General features: G+C 37.1%; 1 protein-coding gene and 1 pseudogene across 6 annotated transcripts in view; both read left to right on the top strand.

Annotated features, from left to right (window-relative positions):
- LOC116463082 (utrophin) overlaps positions 1–19669 on the top strand; it is a 565754-nt gene that overhangs the window by 101646 nt on the left and 444439 nt on the right. For all 6 annotated transcript variants that reach the window (XM_032146039.2, XM_032146038.2, XM_032146037.2 and 3 more), the window contains exon 2: positions 9924–9985. In XM_032146039.2, the coding sequence (XP_032001930.1) occupies positions 9924–9985 (62 nt within the window). The remainder of the gene's footprint in view (positions 1–9923; positions 9986–19669) is intronic.
- LOC116463083 (rhomboid-related protein 4-like) lies at positions 4850–5558 on the top strand (annotated as a pseudogene).

The following is a 19669-nucleotide window of genomic DNA, read 5'->3' as shown; positions in this document are numbered from 1 at the left end:
GAGGAGGCATTTTCTATTAATTGAATGAGCTAAATTTGCAACTCCTTAACAACATGCTAGAAATTACATCTTTTTAACGATTTAAATTTATGATAAATATCAGTTGTCAACTTTAAAATGTGCACGGAAATTCTTTTGGAAGTTCATGAACAAGAGTGTTTGAAGCTTCTGACTTAAACTAGTTTAACACAAGCATATTACACTTTGTATGTTGAAATCTTCTAAAGTATATTATAGACATTATATAGGAAGTTTTAAGAAGAGAAAGAAAAGATGGAAAAAGACAATCCAGAAGAGAAATGGTAGAAAGAGACTGACCCACATGGTGCAGGGGGCCCAGTGTGGTACAGTAGGCCAGTTCTGTGGCTGAGAAGTCCAAGATGGTGGCCTGTGTCATGACAGGTCCAGAGAAGGGCGTTGGAAAAGAATATTCAGTGATGCAGGATGGAGGGAGGTTTGAATGTTCAAAAAAGTAGAACAGGCAGAAGGAGGTGGGTTCTGAAAATGAAGAGGAGAGAAAGAGGGGGAGAGTCTTTGCTCCAATGATGCTCCAAATGATGGGGTATAGTAAAGAAGGCTTGACCGATTTGTTTGAGGGGATGTTCATTGTGGCCCTTAAGGTTATGGAAACTTTTGTAGATGTCTAATCCTGACAAGCTGGACACTTTCTCTTTGACCCATGAGTTTTTTGAGGTTGCATTGTTCTTTGATGCTACCTGGAGACTCTCCTGTCTGGCAGAATGGAAAGGTCAGTGCTTTAACGTATGTGGATTGCTGTTATCTGGGTCTTGTCTATCTCAAGGTATTGTATGGGCCCTGACACACAGAGGACTAAATTGAAGTAAGGAAGCAAGCCAAACTGTATTGTTAGTCCTTTTTATCCACTGGAGTTGTTGGCTTCAGAATGTTATCATTGGCTTTTACAATGCTCATTCACTGCTTGATGCTTTTCAATTTATTATTGAATTATCATATATATGTGTATTAGTCTCTTTTTATGCTGCTAATAAAGACATGCCAGAGGCTAGGTAATTTATAAAGAAAAAGAGGTTTAATGGACTCACAGTTCCACGTGGCTGGGGAGGCCTCACAATTTTGGCAGAAGATGAAGAGATGAAGGAAGAGCAAAGGGACGTCTCTCATGGCAGCAGGCAAAAGAGAATGAGAGCCAAAGGAAAGGGGAAACCCCTTATAAAACCATCAGCTCTCATGAGACTTATTCACTACCACAAGAACAGTATGGGGGAAACCACCTCCATGATTTAATTATCTCCTACCAGGTTCCTCCCATAACCCATGGGAATTAATGGGAGCTACAATTCAAAATGAGATTTGAGTGAGGTCACAGACAAACCATATCAATATGTATTCTTTCACAATATATTTTTTATTTGACTACGATGACCCAGTGTCATGATCTTAGAAGACACATGGCATACAGTGAAAGATTTCCTACATTAGCTCTATAGAAAATCATAGCATTCCTATATATGCATATGGAGAGATATTTGCATACTTATTGTTCTCTTTTTCTTTGGATATTTTATACTTTTTTTGTTTGAAAATTGCTGTTTCTTGGATATTATATTGTGTTATTCTATGAATTTATGAGGAAGATCCCTCATAACATGAGGAAAATAATGAAATAAAGTAATTAAAATGAGAAAAATATTATTTGAATAATTAGCAGTCTTGCAAGGACATATTTTTGCTGCTATTTTGACAAGTAGAACTTGTCCTGAGAAAGTCTGAAGGTCAAATCACTGGAATGGTTTTTACATTCAAAATGTTTTCCCCATTTTTTTTCCAGGCTTATACATCTAGAATTATATGTTAATGAAATAATTGCTTTTTCTTGAGATTTCTGCAGACAGTTTGTAGAACATAATAGATGTTTATTTGATAATAATAAAGTGAGGAATTTAATTTCATAGAAATTTTCTTTCATAAGTTTAGCCTTTTGTCAATCAATAAAAAGATGTTTTCTGTTGGCTTTTCATGACAGTGACTCATATCATTATGACTAATTCACTGTGTCCTAAATAATCCCTCCTTGTTCTATGACATTTCTAGCAATTTTAATGAAAATCTTCACTCCAGGACAAAAATTCAAAGTGAAGTGTTTGTATGTAAGGTTTACAATCTCTACCCCCATAAATGGAGTCTGTTTTTCTGCATTTGCAACACATATAATATGGTTGATAGAAAATATGTTGATTTTTTTTTTTGTGTGTGAAATATATTTCTAGAGGAAAGGTTTCAAACAGTGTCAGATGCCTGTAAATCTTAGAAACATTCTTTCAGTTTAAGTTTAGCCACTCTAGAACGTGCAAGTAGAAAAACATTATCTCCTATATTTCTATGCATTGTTTAAAAAAACTTGAGTTTGTTGAAAAGAAAACAGGTTAAGAGTAAATAAACTAAAATTAGAAGATAGAATTAATGATTACATTTAATTCTGAAAATAATTGAGAGTAAATCAATCATTTGGCAATATGATGTGGATTAAATGTGAAAAAGCAATTCCTGAACCCCAGCTGCTTCAGGTTAGCATGCTGTTAAACTTGAACTCATTCAGAAAGTCTTCAGGAGGTCTCTAAGTTTGGGGGTTTTGTTAGGTCGTTTCTGTGTTTGCAAAGTCAGTCTTACACTAGGATGGCTATACATTTTTTTTTTTTTAAAGAAAATAACAAATATTAGTGAGGATTTGGAGAAATTGGAACTCTCATGTATTATGGTGAAAGTGTAAAATGATGCAGCCGCTATGGGAAATAGTTTGCTGGTTCCTCAAAAATCTAAACATAGAATTACCATATATTAACCTAGCAATTTCACTCCTGCATCTATACCCAAAGGAACTGAAATTGGGAACTCAAACAGATACTTGTACACCAATGTTCATTGTGGCATTGTTCATAATAGCCAAAAAGTGGTCAACTAGTGCTCATCTTTAGACAAATGGATAAAGAAACTGTAGTTTATACATACAATGGAATATTTTTTACCCTTAAAAAAGAATGAAGTTCTGATACAAGCTACAACATGGATGAAACCTTGAAAACATTATGCTAAATGAAATAAGCCAGACGCAAAAGGACAAATATTGTGTGATTCCACTTACGTGACATATCTTAAATAGGCAAATGCATAGAGATGGACAGTAGATTAGCTATTACCAGGGGCTGGTGGGAGTGGGGACTTATCGCTTAATGACTGCAGAGTTTCTGTTCAGTGTGATGAAAAATTTTTGAGAATAGATAGTGGTTATGGTTGTATAACATTGTAGGTGTAACTAATGCCACTGAATTTTATGATTAAGAATGACTGAAATCACAAATATTTTTATGTATTTTACCACAATTAAAAAAATCTATTAATATGCCAAAACGATTGAATTATAAACTTTAATTGGGTGAATTATATGGTAGGTGAGTTGTATGGTAGGTGTGTGGATGAATTGTATGGTAGGTGAATTTTATACCTCCATAAAACAGGTTTTTAAAAAGAGGCAGTCTTGTGAGTAGGAGGAGAGCTAGGTAAGGAGACATGAATCTTGATTTGATTTATGGCACCATCCAGCTGCATGTCATGAGGGGTAAGTCCCTGATCTCTCTGGTCACAGGACAGGATCCCATCAGGCACCCTCTTATATACTTCCTACTCCTATCCTCTGTGGCTCCGTGATAGTAAGGTGGATAGTTTTGGTGGGTTAGGTTGGTTCTCAGCTGGAACAAATATGTTCCTCTGGCCAGGCGCGGTGGCTCACGGCTGTAATCCCACCACTTTGAGAGGCCAAGGTGGGTGGATCACGAGGTCAGGTGTTCGAGACCAGCCTGGCCAAGATGGTGAAACCCCGTCTCTACTAAAAATACAAAAATTAGCCAGGCTTGGTGGCACACGCCTGTAATCCTAGCTACTTGGGAGGCTGAGGGAGGAGAACTGCTTCAATCTGGGAGGCAGAGGTTGCAGTGAGCCAAGATCACACCATTGCACTCCAGCCTGGGCAATAAGAGCGAAACTCCGTCTTAAAAAAAAAAAAATGTTCTTCTGATGCTGAACATGATGTAAATTCTAAATGCAGTCCAGATGTGGCTGTAGACATTCTAACATCCCAAGGCTCCATAATTGCCTTCAGTTTTGGGCAGAGTGGACGGGTCATTGGGTCATGCTAGCAGAGCATGTGCTTGCTTAAGGAGGTTGATTTTTTTCAGATAATCTCGATTTTATTACAAGAACATTTTTAAAGCGTATGTTTTAACTCCATACCCTTCTTCTCTTTTATGGGCATAAACAGTTTTCAGGATTGAAAACTTTCTGAAATTTGGATTGTCTTAGCCTTATTTTGACATCATTATATGTTATAGCCCTCTGTGTTTTCTTGTAGATACCACAATTATATTAAACATGTTCTTTTTTGTGAGGTATTGAGTCTGAGGCTGAAATGAAGAGGTATTGACTAGGCTTATTCTATCTAGAATGCCCTTCCCATCTTTGCATGAACCGTACTTCATCTATTTTTCAAGATATATTTTAAAGCCTTCTTTTTTCCATTAAATTCTCTTTAACCTCCTCCTACATGGAAGTGCATTGAACACAGGCTCCACAGTCAGTTAGACCTGGTTCTCTCTGTGGCCCAGCATTTGCTGGGTGGGTGATGCTGGACAATTCATTTAACTTCTGCCTCAGCCTTGTCCTTTGACAAGTGGAGTTGTTTTCCTTTCTCTTCTCACTTCCACCATTTCCACCTCCCCTTGCCTTAGGGCAGAGAGGAGTTGCCAGCAAAAAGACTGGCAGCATTGCCTGCTGTCTCCTGCTCACAATTGCTGATGATTGGCATTTGTATTTCAATATGGTGTCCATGCTCTGGAAAGGAATAATCTGGAAAGAAGACTGGGAAGTAGATGGTTTGCCTGTGTCATCACCACATTTTCTCTGTTCTCTGGGGTGGTGTACCTCCTCTTGCAATCTTCTCTAATTTCTGGATGAACCTGACTTCGGAAGATACTGTGCTGTAGGTTTTTCCAGGAGTTTTGTTTGCTTTGGAGTTTCTTAACAACCATCATTGCCTTGGAGGATTTGTCAACATTTTGGGCTTCCTTGTCCTCAACAGATTTGCTTGTTGGGCCACACTTGTGCCTTTTCACTTATTCTCACCAGGGACTTCCTTCGCTGGGCATCTGGCTGGGATTCTTGTTGCATTAATGCACACTCAGGGGCCTCTGAAGAACATCATGGAAGCAGGTACTGGCATTTTTTTCCCTCCAATTATTGGTAATCCAGGACAGTGATATTACTTCAATTGTTCAGGCTAGTCTGGATATCAGGATCATTATCTTTATGGCAGGCCAGGTTATTATGAAGAAGCACCCAGGAGCTATGATATATACACAGCAGTACTCCATACTGCTCTTTTCTCTCCAGAAAAGGAACAGCTGGTGAGAGCATGAAGAACCAGCCCCTGGGATCGAGGAAATACCAGGAATAGCTCACTGCCCTGCGGGCTTCTTCTCTCAGAAGAAATGAGACTATAATGGCTTCACAGGTTTGATAGCCAGTGAGGTGGCACAGCATCTTGGGAAGACATAGTCCACTTGTGTTATTATTGCCCATCGGATTCATTCCCCAAGCAACTAGTTCATTGTAAACTAAAGCAAAGTATATCATTAAAAAAAAATCAACTTGTATTTAGCTTTTTACAGAGTGAAGCGAAAGTCTGTTTTAAATGTGGTTTTTAGCTTTAATAACTTCAATGTTTAAATGTGGCAAACTCACAAAAATATCATTTGAAATGTTAATTATCTAAACTTCTTGTACACTTAGGTAGTTTTGACAATTCTGAAAACTACATTTTTAATTTTAGCTTTTTTAAGGTCCTCTGAGGATGTCAGATTTTGAAAGAAACTCAGGGAGGTTAAACATTTCTGTTTGAGAGCAGTCTGTCTCCTGTTGGCTTTGTTTCTTTGTCTACATATTTATAATATTTTACAGATTATTATATAATATTTATTATTTCCATTTGACATTTTAATACATAATGTTTGAATAAATGAATTAGTGTTTGGGTGTGATTGGGTCTGATGAAACAAGAGAGCCTAATGGCATAACTAAGTGTGAGTGGCAGATTTATATTGGGAGTGATTCACATGTAGGGCCCACAAAAAGAAGAAATGAGAGTATGATCTGAAATGCTTTTGTTGCTTCCAAAATAATAATCTTTGCTAATGAGAGATTGGCTTTCTAGGGTATGTTAAATTTTGTGTTTGTGGAAGATGCCTTAATAAAATCAATCCAAGTTTAAAATCATCCAGTAAGAGATTTCTTTCTTGGCTAAAGTTCTAGGTGCTTCTTTTCTGAATAGCTGCGCTTTAGGGAACTCATGTTATGTTAGCGCCAGCCAACTGGACACTTAAATTGCTTCAAATGGTGTACTAGAGGATAATGCTTTCTCTCTGATAACAGTAGAGTTTTAGAGGTGATTTGTGTGCTTTCATAGGGGAAACAACTCCTAATTTCTCTGCCACATTTCCAGTTTAGGATTTAAATTGAGATATGTTGCTACATTCTGCTAAAACAATTTTCCATATGCATTGGAGCTGGTGAAGTGAAAACATTTTCAAACCAGTTTCCTTGAAGATTTATCAAGCAGTTTTGTTGATGCGTCTTGCTATGCTTCTTTTACCTGTCACAGAAATAAAATTCCAGGCTAGGCAGCAGTGAAAGCCTTTGGATCTGTGTGAGCATGTCAAAAGCATTTTAAGAAGAGCAAAATATTTAGAGGAAGAATTTGGAAAAGCAGCCTTAAGGGATTTAACACATTTTTCTTCTTCTAATTCAGTCTCGTGTTCATCCCTCTAATGGAGAAAGGTCATTAATGGATAAGATTTGCTAAGCCAGCAAGGGCTTTCAGAAACAAAATGGTTTTCAAAAATCCAGGCCTAACTAAGGAAAACACGGTTTGAATTTGGGAGCTTGAAAGAATACATTTAGAGAAGGCGTATATGCAGTGTAAATTATATTCATTCACTTAATATTATAGATATATATTTATAATCAAGTTATGTGTACGTTTGTTGTATTCTTACACATTTTTGTTTTGGAGAAGTTAAAATAACGAATTGGCTTGATAATGAAGATTGAAATAATTTGAGACTGTGGAAATTCTGTATAAATTTCTAGGCAGACAAAATGGCTGATCAGAATAGCATGATGGAGTTTTAGTTGTCCTGTTACTCGTCTGCTATTTTTACATGCCCGATATCTGGGCCAAGATTGTTTACCTTAATTGTTGTGATGTGGAGGTTAGTAAGTGTGTGAAATTTGTTACATTTCAATCTCATAATTGAAAAGCCACAGGCAAATTCTTATTCTTTTACTGAATTCCTGTCTAGTAGAAAATAAGATGTATGTGTGTTTGTATGTGTATGTTTGTCTGAAAAAAGGAAAATGTAAACTAGTCTTTGAAATATGTACCCCCTTTTCCCCATTTTTAACTGTATCAAGAGAATGAATGCAGAAATGTCTTTATAAACTTTGAAGTATTTTTGAAACATTTGGATGTTAGAAAATGTATCGTTTACAGACAAATAATTTATCTGTTACTTAGACTTATATTCTGACATTGACTTGACCCATAAAATAAAGACTATTGTTGAAACATTATCTTATTCATTTTTATAAACATAAGAATGGGAATCCATAAATTTGATTTCATTTCATATGTGATAAAATGGAAAGATTATTATCATTTGATAAGGTAAATAGTGCTCATTTCTTTGTCTACTTTATATCTGGGGAGAAACCTACATAGTATTAGATATTTTAATATGTTTTTGAAATAAGAAAGTTAAATGCTCCGGGAATAGGTTAAGAAAATGTAAAATGTAGTAAGATTTCTCTCTTAGAATTTTTTTCCATTTTTATGGCCACAAATTCTTAAGTTGTGTGAATGTTATCAAATTAAGATAATTTAATACTTATTTATGACCTTTCTATAATTTTTTATTCATGGGATTAAATAAAACTGCATATAACAAGATTTATAAAAATAAATCCCTTTTAAGGTAGTGGGACAAATAATTGGATTTTCCAGATGCCCTAAACACTGATTTTTTAATATTAAATTCATTTTGGTGAGGCTGGTATATCCCCCTCTTCAGGTTGATGTGTGGTGGTAGCCTTCTATTCTGAGTATAATCTCTACTGTGTCCCTCTTTGATATGAAGATGGTAAAGGGTCATTCATCGTGTAAGCAAGTTCTCTTGGTTAATAGATGGCTTACGTGGCCTTGATCAGTTAATATAAAGCTTGAAATAGGGATCGTTGCTGTCTTTGCTGTCCTTTCTTAAAGGAAGGTCACCTCTGAGCACCATTAATATCAAGGAGTTTCTTAAACAGCAGTTTTGTTTTCTATACCACTTGCTCCCTTAGTGTCTTGGAGTCGGTCTCCAATTACCTTTATGGATTTGTAAAAGTGCATTTTTTTTTCCTGAAGCTGCTGCTATATTTATTCTGGGAATGACCTTTTAATTACAAACTCTCCTTCCACAAGGGAGTAAGGACCAAAGACCACAAACTGGGTGAAGTGGTAGGTAAACCTCTAATGATCCTAGTAGAGGTTTGTGAGCAGGTCTGTATTCAATGTGGAATTGACGCTGGAGGGCCAAGCACACCTGGGCCTCCTCCATTATTATTTTGCTGCTCTGATGTGGGAGGCAGCCCAGCAGTATAAAAGGTGGCAAAGGAGGCAGGACACACATATGGATGGAGCCACACCTTTCTGCACTGTTGCAGATATGCCTTGGACAGCTTTCTGAAAGACTGGTAGAGATTGTCAAAATGCTGTTTTTGTAGGCTTTAAGCCAGCAATGACTCTTTTACTGGCTTTAATAGAAAATCGGGGAGTGATGGAAGTGTATGATTGAAGAGGTCCAATGGATATTTATTTATCTACCTTGCTTACACTTTTACTATAATCATGATAACAACGAGCTGAACACCAGCTCTTCATCAAGTGCTTTTCATGTATATTCACTAACCTTTACAATACTCTTGAAAGCTAGGTATTATTTATCCCCACTTTACAGATGAGAACTGTGAGGCTAAGCGATGTTGTAATGACCCAGGGTCACACAATAAATGGACTGGGACACTGTCTATTTGGTTCTAAAGAGAAAGTCCTTTTCTCTTTTTGTTAGCCACACGGCCTCCTTGTATGTAACCAAATCCTTCTACCCGTATTTCAAAATTCAGGGTGGTCAGTCTTTTAAAGTAACTTTTCATTTTTTTTATGGCTCAGAAAATGAATTTGTAATCAAAACCAAAGTTGATAATGGTTTTAAATTCTTCTGATTTTTCTACCTGTAAAAGTTTGTATAGGTCAAGATCATTAAAACCTCATGTCAATCTTACTGCAGGAAAATGGGTTACAAGGTTGACCATAAACCTTTACTGTCATTCTAGAGGGTGTAGGACCAGTATGAAGAGGGAGGAAGTCACAAATTCCTGAGTTTTTATTGGATAACTTTAATTTTTGTTTTTAGCATGCTGACATTTTGATTATGCTGAAATTTTACTTACACAAAATGTAGCAGAAAGTACTATGGGTACTAGCTGGAAAGTAGGGCCCTGATTTGATCCGATAAACCTGGATTTGGTCACTGATGGCAGGACTCCGGGGTTTAGGGTGAGACAGCCTGGTCCCTTGGGAAAGGTGCCCGAGCCTCCCTCTGTTGTAGGCAGTGTTGGGCTCCATAAGTGAACCGGGCAGTCATCACATTCTGCATTAGCTGCACATCATTGTGCTCAAGGAGCTCGACTAATAGGACTATTTTAAACCCTCCAGGATAGAGATAACCTTATTTGGTGCTTTACTAAAGGTACAGACTCTCATACTTTTTCCTTCTCTTTCTTTTTCCATTCCACAGATGAACACAATGACGTACAGAAGAAAACCTTTACCAAATGGATAAATGCTCGATTTTCAAAGGTAACTGAGACTTTCAAAACCTTCGATGGTTCAGATGCCTCATTCTGATTGAAGGAGTTTGGTTGGAAGTGCAGTGAATTTTCCCTAGGAAATGTCACCTAGCCGAAGTCTTCTGAGTATGCAGATACATTTATTTTTCCTTTATTCTGTCCTAAAATATGTTTAAATGGAAATTCTCATGCACATAGTTTATGGGACGCTATTGACTTTTACCTGGCCTTCTCCAGATATCTAAGGCAACAGTTAGCTGCTTGCGATTCTGCGAATCCTGGGTACATCTTGGAAAAGAATATATCATTGGGAAAAATTTTGTGTTCTCTTGGTTAAGAGGAAGATGATTTCATTTTGCCTGGTTAAAACCAAATATTATCATTCAGGCAGTCTTTCTACCCTGTCAGAAATATTTATGGATTTTTATTCTTGTGGATGTGGCTAATAATATTTATCTGCCTTGTGGTTTTTTTTTTCTTGTGTACTTCCTTAATTCCCCCCCCACCCCAAAGATCTGCTCTTAGCATTTCTAACCATTTAGAACATAATTAATGTTTTGAGCAATATTTTTTCTTAGGGGCAGAGCACCCTGAAGAGAGGAATTGTCAGTGCTATTTTCAAATCTGTTCTAATATGATTATCTGTTAGTTATTGGTGTTGGAATTTTGTGCACTAAGCCTGAGGTGGGAGGAGAGTTTTCAGGGTAACAGATTGTGTAGGACTCTTCTATAGCAAGATGAAAAACAGAAGTTTCTCAGAGAAACACTGTGGTGGTCTTTTAAATAGTATAAAAGCTATTTTAATGAAGAGTTGCTTTTCAAAATTTTTGGTTGCTTTTCAAAAGTTGTAAAGGTCAGAGAGACAAACATTGGTATTTCTTGAGGAAAAATGAGGATATCTTAAGGTTACTTTGAGTAGCAGCATAGTTTAAAAAATGCTTCACATCCCAATATTTATAGTTGGTTATTTGATTTCACTGCTTTTTGGGCTTTACAAGTTTATCTTGAGGTGTATTTTATCTTGCCTGTGAGTATGTAAGGAATGTGAAAACTAACTTTGACAGAGGGTTAAAAATATAGAGAATTAGTACATAAAGGTGCTTGCATAATTGGCAGTTATATGTGTAGAGCACATGCAGGTGTGTTTTGGTAAATTTTAATTTGTTTTATTCCAGAGACACAGGTAACATATGTGCATCTTGGGCTTGACATGAATAAAAACTTTTGAACTATTCATCTGCATGTGACCATTTTCCAGAGAATGTAGTTTTAGCAACTGGGAGTCTGGATATGAGGTGTTTTGTTCCAGTGGTCTCATGATTGCTCATATAAGTAAGATTATTCTTCCTGGTTATTCACGAGGATAACACGGTAATTGTTTAGATAGAACAAGTGAAGCAGTTTTTAGCAGCTTAATTTAGTCTTTGGGGAAGAATTGCCTTAGAACTAATTTTGAAGATTGTTTTGAAAGCATTAAACTTGGTAGACGTAAGTTTAGAGAGCTTTTGAAACTGGGTAAGTTACTATTTACCTATTTCTGAAAATGGAGAGAAATAGGTAGTAAAATAGGACATGGAAAGGGTTTGTAGAGGAAGAGAGATGACAACTGAGAAAGAATAATTGAAAAGAAATTTCTCAATATTTATGGTGGGTCATTGACACCTTTAAAAATACCTCAAATAAAAAAAAATCTGGTAGTACCAGACTAGTTTATTAAATGAACTTGATATTTAAATTTGTGCATTTATAATGTCTATTATTTTGCAATTAAATGGGGCTTTAAGTCCCATGTAAATTGTTTGCCCTGGAATGTTTGTATTTCTTACCAAGATACTAGAAAAGACTTGGTAATTTTTATCATTTTTAGTAAAAGTTATAGTTAGTTTTAGCTAAAAGGTTCTGTGTTAGTTTTTGGAGATGGTAGTTTCTAAGCTCAGCTTCTGTGTTAGTGTTTGGAGATGGTGTTTGGAGAAAAACTTCCAAAAGTGGGATGACTCTGAAAACTTTTATTTTCATCTAGCAAGAAATAAAACCTAGAAGGAATTTATCTGAGAAATTATGAAATTTGGAGATGGGAGGCTCATGGCAGTGACACTAAACATCCACATTATTTTTTCTTTCCTCTGGCTGTCTTAAGACCGTAAGTTGGATTGCTTCCAGTTGAGGATAGTGAAAGAGGGAGTAACACATTTCTAGACTGGGAGATTTCCGTAGACTCCCATGTGGCTTAACCCTTGCTGAGCTGGGGAAAGACTGTGTTCATGCCTGGTATTACTGGGTAGTGCAGAGGCTAGAACAAGAAAAAAAAAATCCCGTTGAAGGGAATGAATTTTTTTTTTCCATTGTTTAAAAATCCATGTCCTTTGGTACATTGTGGTGGGTTTTACAATGTAGTTTTTCAATGGGTCCACTACTTCCCTACAGTGTGCGTTCCTAAAGAGAGCAACAGGGCCGCTGTGCTGAGAAATCCAGACACTGATGGCACCTTCTGATATTTAGGAATTTGTTTTAAAACAGACGTTTGTCTGGATATTTCCTTTGTGGCCTGCACCCCATCAAAAGTCTCAATCAAACATCGAGTCTTGTTAATTCCAATACCTATGTATATTCAAAATTGTCCACTTACTCTATGTAGAGTGACACATCTCTTTTCCAAGTCATTGTTATTGGTGTTAGAAAAAATGGTGAGAGACTTTACAATGGGCAAAAAAACTAGTGGGTGTCCTGTTAGCTCAGGCATCTGAATTATCTCTGCCTTTAAAAATTATTTTTGAGCTACTTTACAACTAGGTAAGTTGTGGAAAATAGGTATGCAAATGGTTCTTATCCATAAAAATGAAAATTATTTGGAAAGCAGTTAATTATTACTCCTTGGATAGACCAGTTTTTGCATCTATTGCAAATCTATTTCAGTTTTCATTTTTCTTGTGTAAAACATGTGTTTTTTTAAAATTTTCCCCTGAACTGGTTGTAACACCTTACTGGGCCCCTCATTAATTAATGAGTTAAATAAAGTCTTTGACACACATTATTATCACATTGGTTTGAGAGTCATGACTTTACCTCGTTTGGAAATTATCCTTGAATACATGGACCACTGTGATTTTGTTCTTCCATTCCATGCTCCACCTTCTCCATCTCCCTTTCCTTTTTTTTTTTTTTTCTTTTCTTTTTTTTTTTTTTTGAGAGACAGTCTAGCTCTGTCGCCCAGTCTGGAGTGCAGTGGTGCAATCTTGGCTCACTGCAGCCTCTGCCTCCCAGGTTGCAGCGATTCTCCTGCCTCAGCCTCCCTAATAGCTGGGATTATGGGCACATGTCACCATGCCTGGCTAATTTTTGTATTTTTAGTAGAGACGGGGTTTCGCCGTGTTGGCCAGGCTGGTCTCGAACTCCTGACCTCAAGTGATCTGCCTGCCTCGACCTCCCAAAGTGCTGGGATTACAGGCGTGAGCCACTGTGCCCTGCCTCCCCTTCCATTTTCAAGAGAGTATCTATGGTGTTTCTAAAGGGTAAACCTGAATACCTTTTCCTCTTCTGTAAGCTTTTTCATTGGGTGCCCATTGTCCTTTTTTAAAAAAACAAAATAAAAAATTGAAATTGTATAATTTTTGGTATATAGTGTGATGTTTTGGTCTTACTTGGTTATTAAAGCTCTAAATAGCTGCCTCCCAATTTACTCCTAATTTTATTTTACTTTCCTGTCGCTCCCTCATTATGCTGCAGTCACACGGCCTGTGCTTACCATCCCGGTGGGCCCTCCCTGGCCTTTGCACACAGTCCTTTCTCTATCTCTTCCTGGCCAGCTTCTACCCCTTCCTTCTTGTCTGAGCTTAAATGTTGCTTCCGCAAGGATCTCTTTACTGAGCTCCCAGACTAGGGTAGATAAGCTGTATACTCTCAAAGTGTTATGATTTGAAGCACTTACCATACTGTAATTTAAATAGTCGCCAGTCTTTTTTCCTAGGTTAGACATAAACTCTGTGGGTGCAGGGACTGTCTATTTGCTCATTGGCATATCTTTTGGCATTTAGTAGGTATCCAGTAAAGTATTTGTAGGCTTAATAAATGAATGACAATGACATAGACATACATTGAATATGCCTAATTCTATATGTTCATAAGCCACTTGGGGATGGTTGCATTGGAAAGAGACAGGAGTAGAGTTTAGGACTGAGTGCAACATGGCATGAATTGTGCTATGTCCTGGATATGAATACAACGCATCAGGGCTTTTGCTGCATTATTCACAAAAATAAACAAATCCAGCTATCCAAACTTTCCCCATTTACCTGACTTCTTGGAGTTATGCTGCAGTGATTGTTAACCACTTGGACTTAATGCATATTATTGTTTTATTTACCCAATACAATTCTTCACATAGGATCTAACTACTAAATTCACTGTGAAGAAAAATAAGACTTAAAACTTAAAGCCAGCACAATTCTTTTCTTGATAAGGGATTTGGTAAAGAACTTGAGAAAAATATCGGTCTAAAACCATCCTTTAATTTGTAACTGTATATGAATATATAGTAACCAAGACAGTGCTCACTCAAAATATGTATTCTTTTTGCCGCAAATCCTTGTGAACATATCATAGAGTATACAGTGCTTTGGAATTCAAGGATCCTGAGAAGTCATAGTGTAGAGTAAATTATGGCTCTTGGATTTTTAAAAGTTATGAAGAGCTCAGAAAAAGTGATTATCTAAAAAAAGCTAAAAATTAGGAAATTACACACATTTCTGGATATCCTGCTCATTTATTTATGACCTCAGGCAAATTATTAGTCAATTTTTTCAGGTCACCTGGTCTACATTTCTATAGCCATAAGACACAATTGATCATTATTACCTTCCTTATATCGTGAAGAAATATTGAGGCATTGCTGAGAAGTGTATAGGAGATGATAATTACTTAGGAATGCAAAATAAAAACCCTATCAGGTACCTCAAATTTGTGATAGTCCTGATCTGTGGATCCATGCCACACATAAACAGAAAAGGGAAAAATCATTGGCTCATTAAGCCCGCGTTCTTCCATTGTATGGTGTGTACGACTTGAGTGTTTTGCCGCTTCTAAATTTCAGAGCCTCTGGCTTGTTAGTCGGCCGGTCTCCCAAGGGAGGCAGCAAAGGCCTCATTGCTTTGCTTTGGGAAATTTGCTCTGACTTTGAGCCTGCATTTTCTTTGGCTGACTTTCAGAGCTGCTCATCTGGCAGAGCTGAAAACATACAAATTGCAGAAGTTCTTTTATCCATTTGGTGAGATGGTTCTCTAAAGAGGCTTCACAAATAAAGGTTAGGTAGAAAATATGCAAACTTAAAAATGCTGAACTTGAGTTTGTGCAAATCCCTGCTTTTCTCTTTGCTAAGACACAGATGAGCCAAGTTTTCATCTAAGTTACAATTCCAAACTTGAAATTCAAATTGACAGAACGTAAGAGAGGAAAGCCATGAAGCATTTTATATGGATTCCAATATGGGGAGCTATTAAGATGTTTTCCTTTAGGAGACAGTGAGACATTGCTTTTAGATATTGTTTTTCTACTTTTCTCATGTTGGAAGTTAATAATCACTAAAGTAGGGGTGGGAAAAGATGTGGAGGGAGATTTTACAGGAGGTGCAATAAAAGGAGCCCAAACCCTTTTCCACCTCTAGATGTTCAATCTTCTCTTTAGTACTGTAAAGAGGCTGACAGGCTTCCTGTGTGAAGATAAATATCATCTATAGTAGAGGCTTGAGCTTGAAGAGTTACACATTGGGTCTGCCATTGGTTTATTTCATGAGCATGCATATGGCAACTCAACTGATTGTTTTAGGAGCCATACACATTCAAGTGGTTCCTTAAAAACAAATGTGAATTTGTGTCTATTCACTAATACCTCTAAAAAGAAAATAATAAAATGTACTCCATATTCTTAAACACCAGCTTCCAGATATACTTTGGCTATGCTTATGTAAGCTTTGTTGTTGTTGCTGTTTGTTTTGTTTTCATTCAATTTGATTTTTTAAAATTTGATTTTGTCTCAAAATTATATTTGCAAAATGAACTTCACCTTGGTTTAAACTAAAAACAAGTGACTAAAATTAAAACTGTCAAGTATTTTTTAATATGATATGCTTTGATGAGTACTTAATAACAGTTTTGATTCAGCCTATTGGTATTTATAATTGTGAAGCAAATTTGGTAGTCTTTGTAATTGACAATCAGTTGTAGAAATTGATCAACTGGGAGGAAATGACTTTTCACCCTTCACCTAGGAAGGAGTGAGCAGGACCACCTTCCTTGTGCTTTTCCATTCAGCCTCTTGTGGCCCCACCATCTCTAGCTTCAGAGATAGGCTCTGATGGTTCAGGGAAGGATGCACTTATGCCAGGGTGGGAAGTAAGGTATCAAGAGGGGATTGCTGAGAGGTAGTGGTTGAGGGGAGAGAGTCTCTACCTATTACATACAGCAAGGAGACACTGGACCCATTTCCAGCTGTATCTGGCCTGGGAAGCTTTTAGCTGCAATTGCCACAGGTAACCATCCACCAGCCATGAGGGGAGTCACACTTACGGGGAAGCTGACATTTATTTTTGTTATTATCTGTTGGAGAAATAAAAAATCCTGCCAACACTGGTACCCCTGGATACCAACATGGAATACAGAGAAAACAATTTACAACTAAGTGTGCATGTTTGGTTAAGTGCATGCAGGCAGTTGGCTAAAGACGTCAAAGTCTGGACAGAATTTCACACAAATATTTAGTAAAGTGGGAGAAAGAACAATGAACACGTGTCTCGGTGAGAGACAACTAGATGTGCCTTGTTGTGATGGTCTCTTGTCCACCTTCTCAGCAACTCCTGTGTTTAACTTAGCTTGGAAAACTGGAGACTGGATTTATCTATTTCCTGACCAAAAAAATTGGGTCTATTTTGTTTTAAGGAGACACCCTAAGGGAAGGGAAGGAGCAGTGTAGCTGCCTCTCCTTTATATATATTGAACAAAGGGACTTTGATTTTATTTACCTTTACACTATCGTAATCAGTGCTATTACCAGTGCCTCACCCTAGTCTCACGGAAGCCTATCTTTTGAAGGACTGCGTTCTTCAAACATTTCTACTGTATTGCCAGTTGTGTATACATGGAATAACCTGTATTGTTTCCTGAGTTTGCCTACAGACCTTACCTAGTATGCATAAGGAGTCAGAGCTTTTTATTTATTTATTTATGTTATTTGTTTTATTTCCATAGGTTTTGGGGGGAGCAGGTGGTGTTTGGTTACATGAGTAAGTTCTTTAGTGGTGATTTGGTGAGATTTTGATGCACCCATCACCCGAGCAGTATACACTGTACCCAATTTGTAAAATTTTATCCCTCACCCCCACTCCCACCCACCCCCCAAATCCCCAGTCCCCAAAGTCCATTGTGTCATTCTTATACCTTTGGATCCTCACAGCTTAGCTCCCACTTATGAGTCAAAACATACGATGTTTGGTTGCCCAGTCCTGACTTACTTCACTTAGAATAATGGTCTCCAGTTTCATCCAGGTTGCTGCAGATACCATTATTTCATTCCTTTTTGATGGCTGAATAGTATTCCATGGTGTGTATATGTGTGTGTGTGTGTGTGTGTGTGTATACACACCACAATTTCTTTATTCACTCATTGATCGATGGGCATTTGGGCTGGTTCCATATTTTTGCAATTGCAAATTGTGCTGCTATAAACATGCATGTGCAAGCATCTTTTTGGTATAATGGCTCCTTTTCCAAATGCCTACCTCTGATGGGCATTTGGGCTGTTTCCATGTTTTTGCAATTGCGAATTGTGCTGCTATAAACATGCATGTACAAGCATCTTTTGTATAATGGCTTCTTTTCCTCTGGGTAGATACCCAGTAATGGGATTGCTGGATCAAGTGGTAGTTCTACTTTTAGTTCTTTAAGGAATCTCCACACTGTATTCCATAGTGGTTGTACTAGTTTACATTTCCAGCAGCGTTCCCTTTTCACTGCATCCTTGCCACCATCTATTGTTTTTTGATTTTTTGATTACAGCCATTCATGCAGGAGTGAAGTGGTATCGCATTGTGGTTTTGATTTGCATTTCCCTGATCATTAGTGATGTTGAGCATTTTTGCATATTCTTGTTACCCATTTGTATATCTTCTTTTGAGAATTGTCTATTCATGTCCTTAGACCATTTTTTTTTTTTTTTTTAACTTGCTAATTTGGAGTCAGAGCTTATTCAGCCTCCAGACCTCACCTGATTGTCCGTGGAGTACGCTAGCGGCCCCTGCCTCTGGCCGCCAGGTATCTGAGCCCCACAGTGGTTTCTTATCATCCCAGATTTTATCATTACTATACCAGTAACTTACCAAAATCAAGGTAAACATTCTGTTACATGTCTGTATGACTTGTGATTCCCTGAAAGATATTACTTGGTTTGGCATGTGTTTTACAGTATTTTATAGTTCTGAAGGTAGGTGCACATTTACTGATTCAGAGTGTTCTCTGCACATTTACAGTAAACACTGTAAATCTTCGCTCTGTAGTTAATGTGGCATACTCTGTGATGACCGGCACCATCTGTTTCTCTTGTCTCTCTCTCTTCCTCTTCTTCTCTCCCTCCCTCCAAGCAAGCTTCTAAATGGAATCTTTTTCAGTTCTTAGCAACTTGTGCTGACCACCCAGAATTCTTAAAGAGAACGGCTGAGAGATCTGTACTCACTAATTGTTGAAGTGACTGGAGCACATTTTGCTGGTTTTCTGTTGTCAAGGTGTGGAAGGAACTCATGAGGCATTATTGCAGTGCCCTCATTTTGCTTTCAGTCTTCTCTGTGGAAAGCAATGCTGTGTTTGTTCTTTTACCACAGAGTTGAATCATGAAAGTAAATACTAAATATCATACAGTCTTCATTTCATTGATTAAGCTACACATTTTATAATTGAGATGAGCCTAATTTTATCGTTTTACTTAATCTTGACTAGAGACAGCATTCTTTTTAAAACATCTATTATTTGTTTTATGCAATAATACATAAACTTTGTAAAAATTAGATAAATCAGTAAATCCAAAGAAAATTGTTCAAACTACTTTTAATTCCACCACCAAGAGAAAGAGTGTAGCATTTTGTCGTATAATGGTTTAAAAATGTATTATCATATAAATATCATTAACTAAGATGATGTACATAGTGCTTACTGATGCATTATTGATTATTAAGAAATTGAAGAATTACAGGAATGTCAAAGATGCTACATTTGTGTCAGTGTTGAGATTGGGGTTCATGAGTTAAAGATTCTAATTTGAAAAGATTTAGAAATGTTGCATTAAATTATTTCTTTTTGAATTTTTAAATTAACCAACTTCTTGCAAAAAACAGATGAGGAGGGGGAGAGAGAGACCATAAAATTTACAATGTTATTAGATGCTTGGACATCATTTTGAACTATCAGGGCATCAGATTAATCTCAGATTAATCTGAGGAGAGTGTGAATATATTATGGTATATACACTATATATGTTTGTGTATATATATATATACTATACACACACACACACATACACACACACACACACACACACACACACATAGACACACAGTAAACAATGGGACTAGTAATTGAATTAAATAGAGTGTCTCAAATCCTGTTTTGAAAATAGGGGGGCCGGGCGCGGTGGCTCACGCTTGTAATCCCAGCACTTT

Source organism: Hylobates moloch, unplaced genomic scaffold (genome assembly GCF_009828535.3).
Source record: "Hylobates moloch isolate HMO894 unplaced genomic scaffold, HMol_V3 SCAFFOLD_27, whole genome shotgun sequence".
NCBI lineage: Eukaryota > Metazoa > Chordata > Mammalia > Primates > Hylobatidae > Hylobates > Hylobates moloch.
Note: the sequence above shows the minus strand (reverse complement) of the source record. Positions and strands in the feature narration are given on the sequence as shown.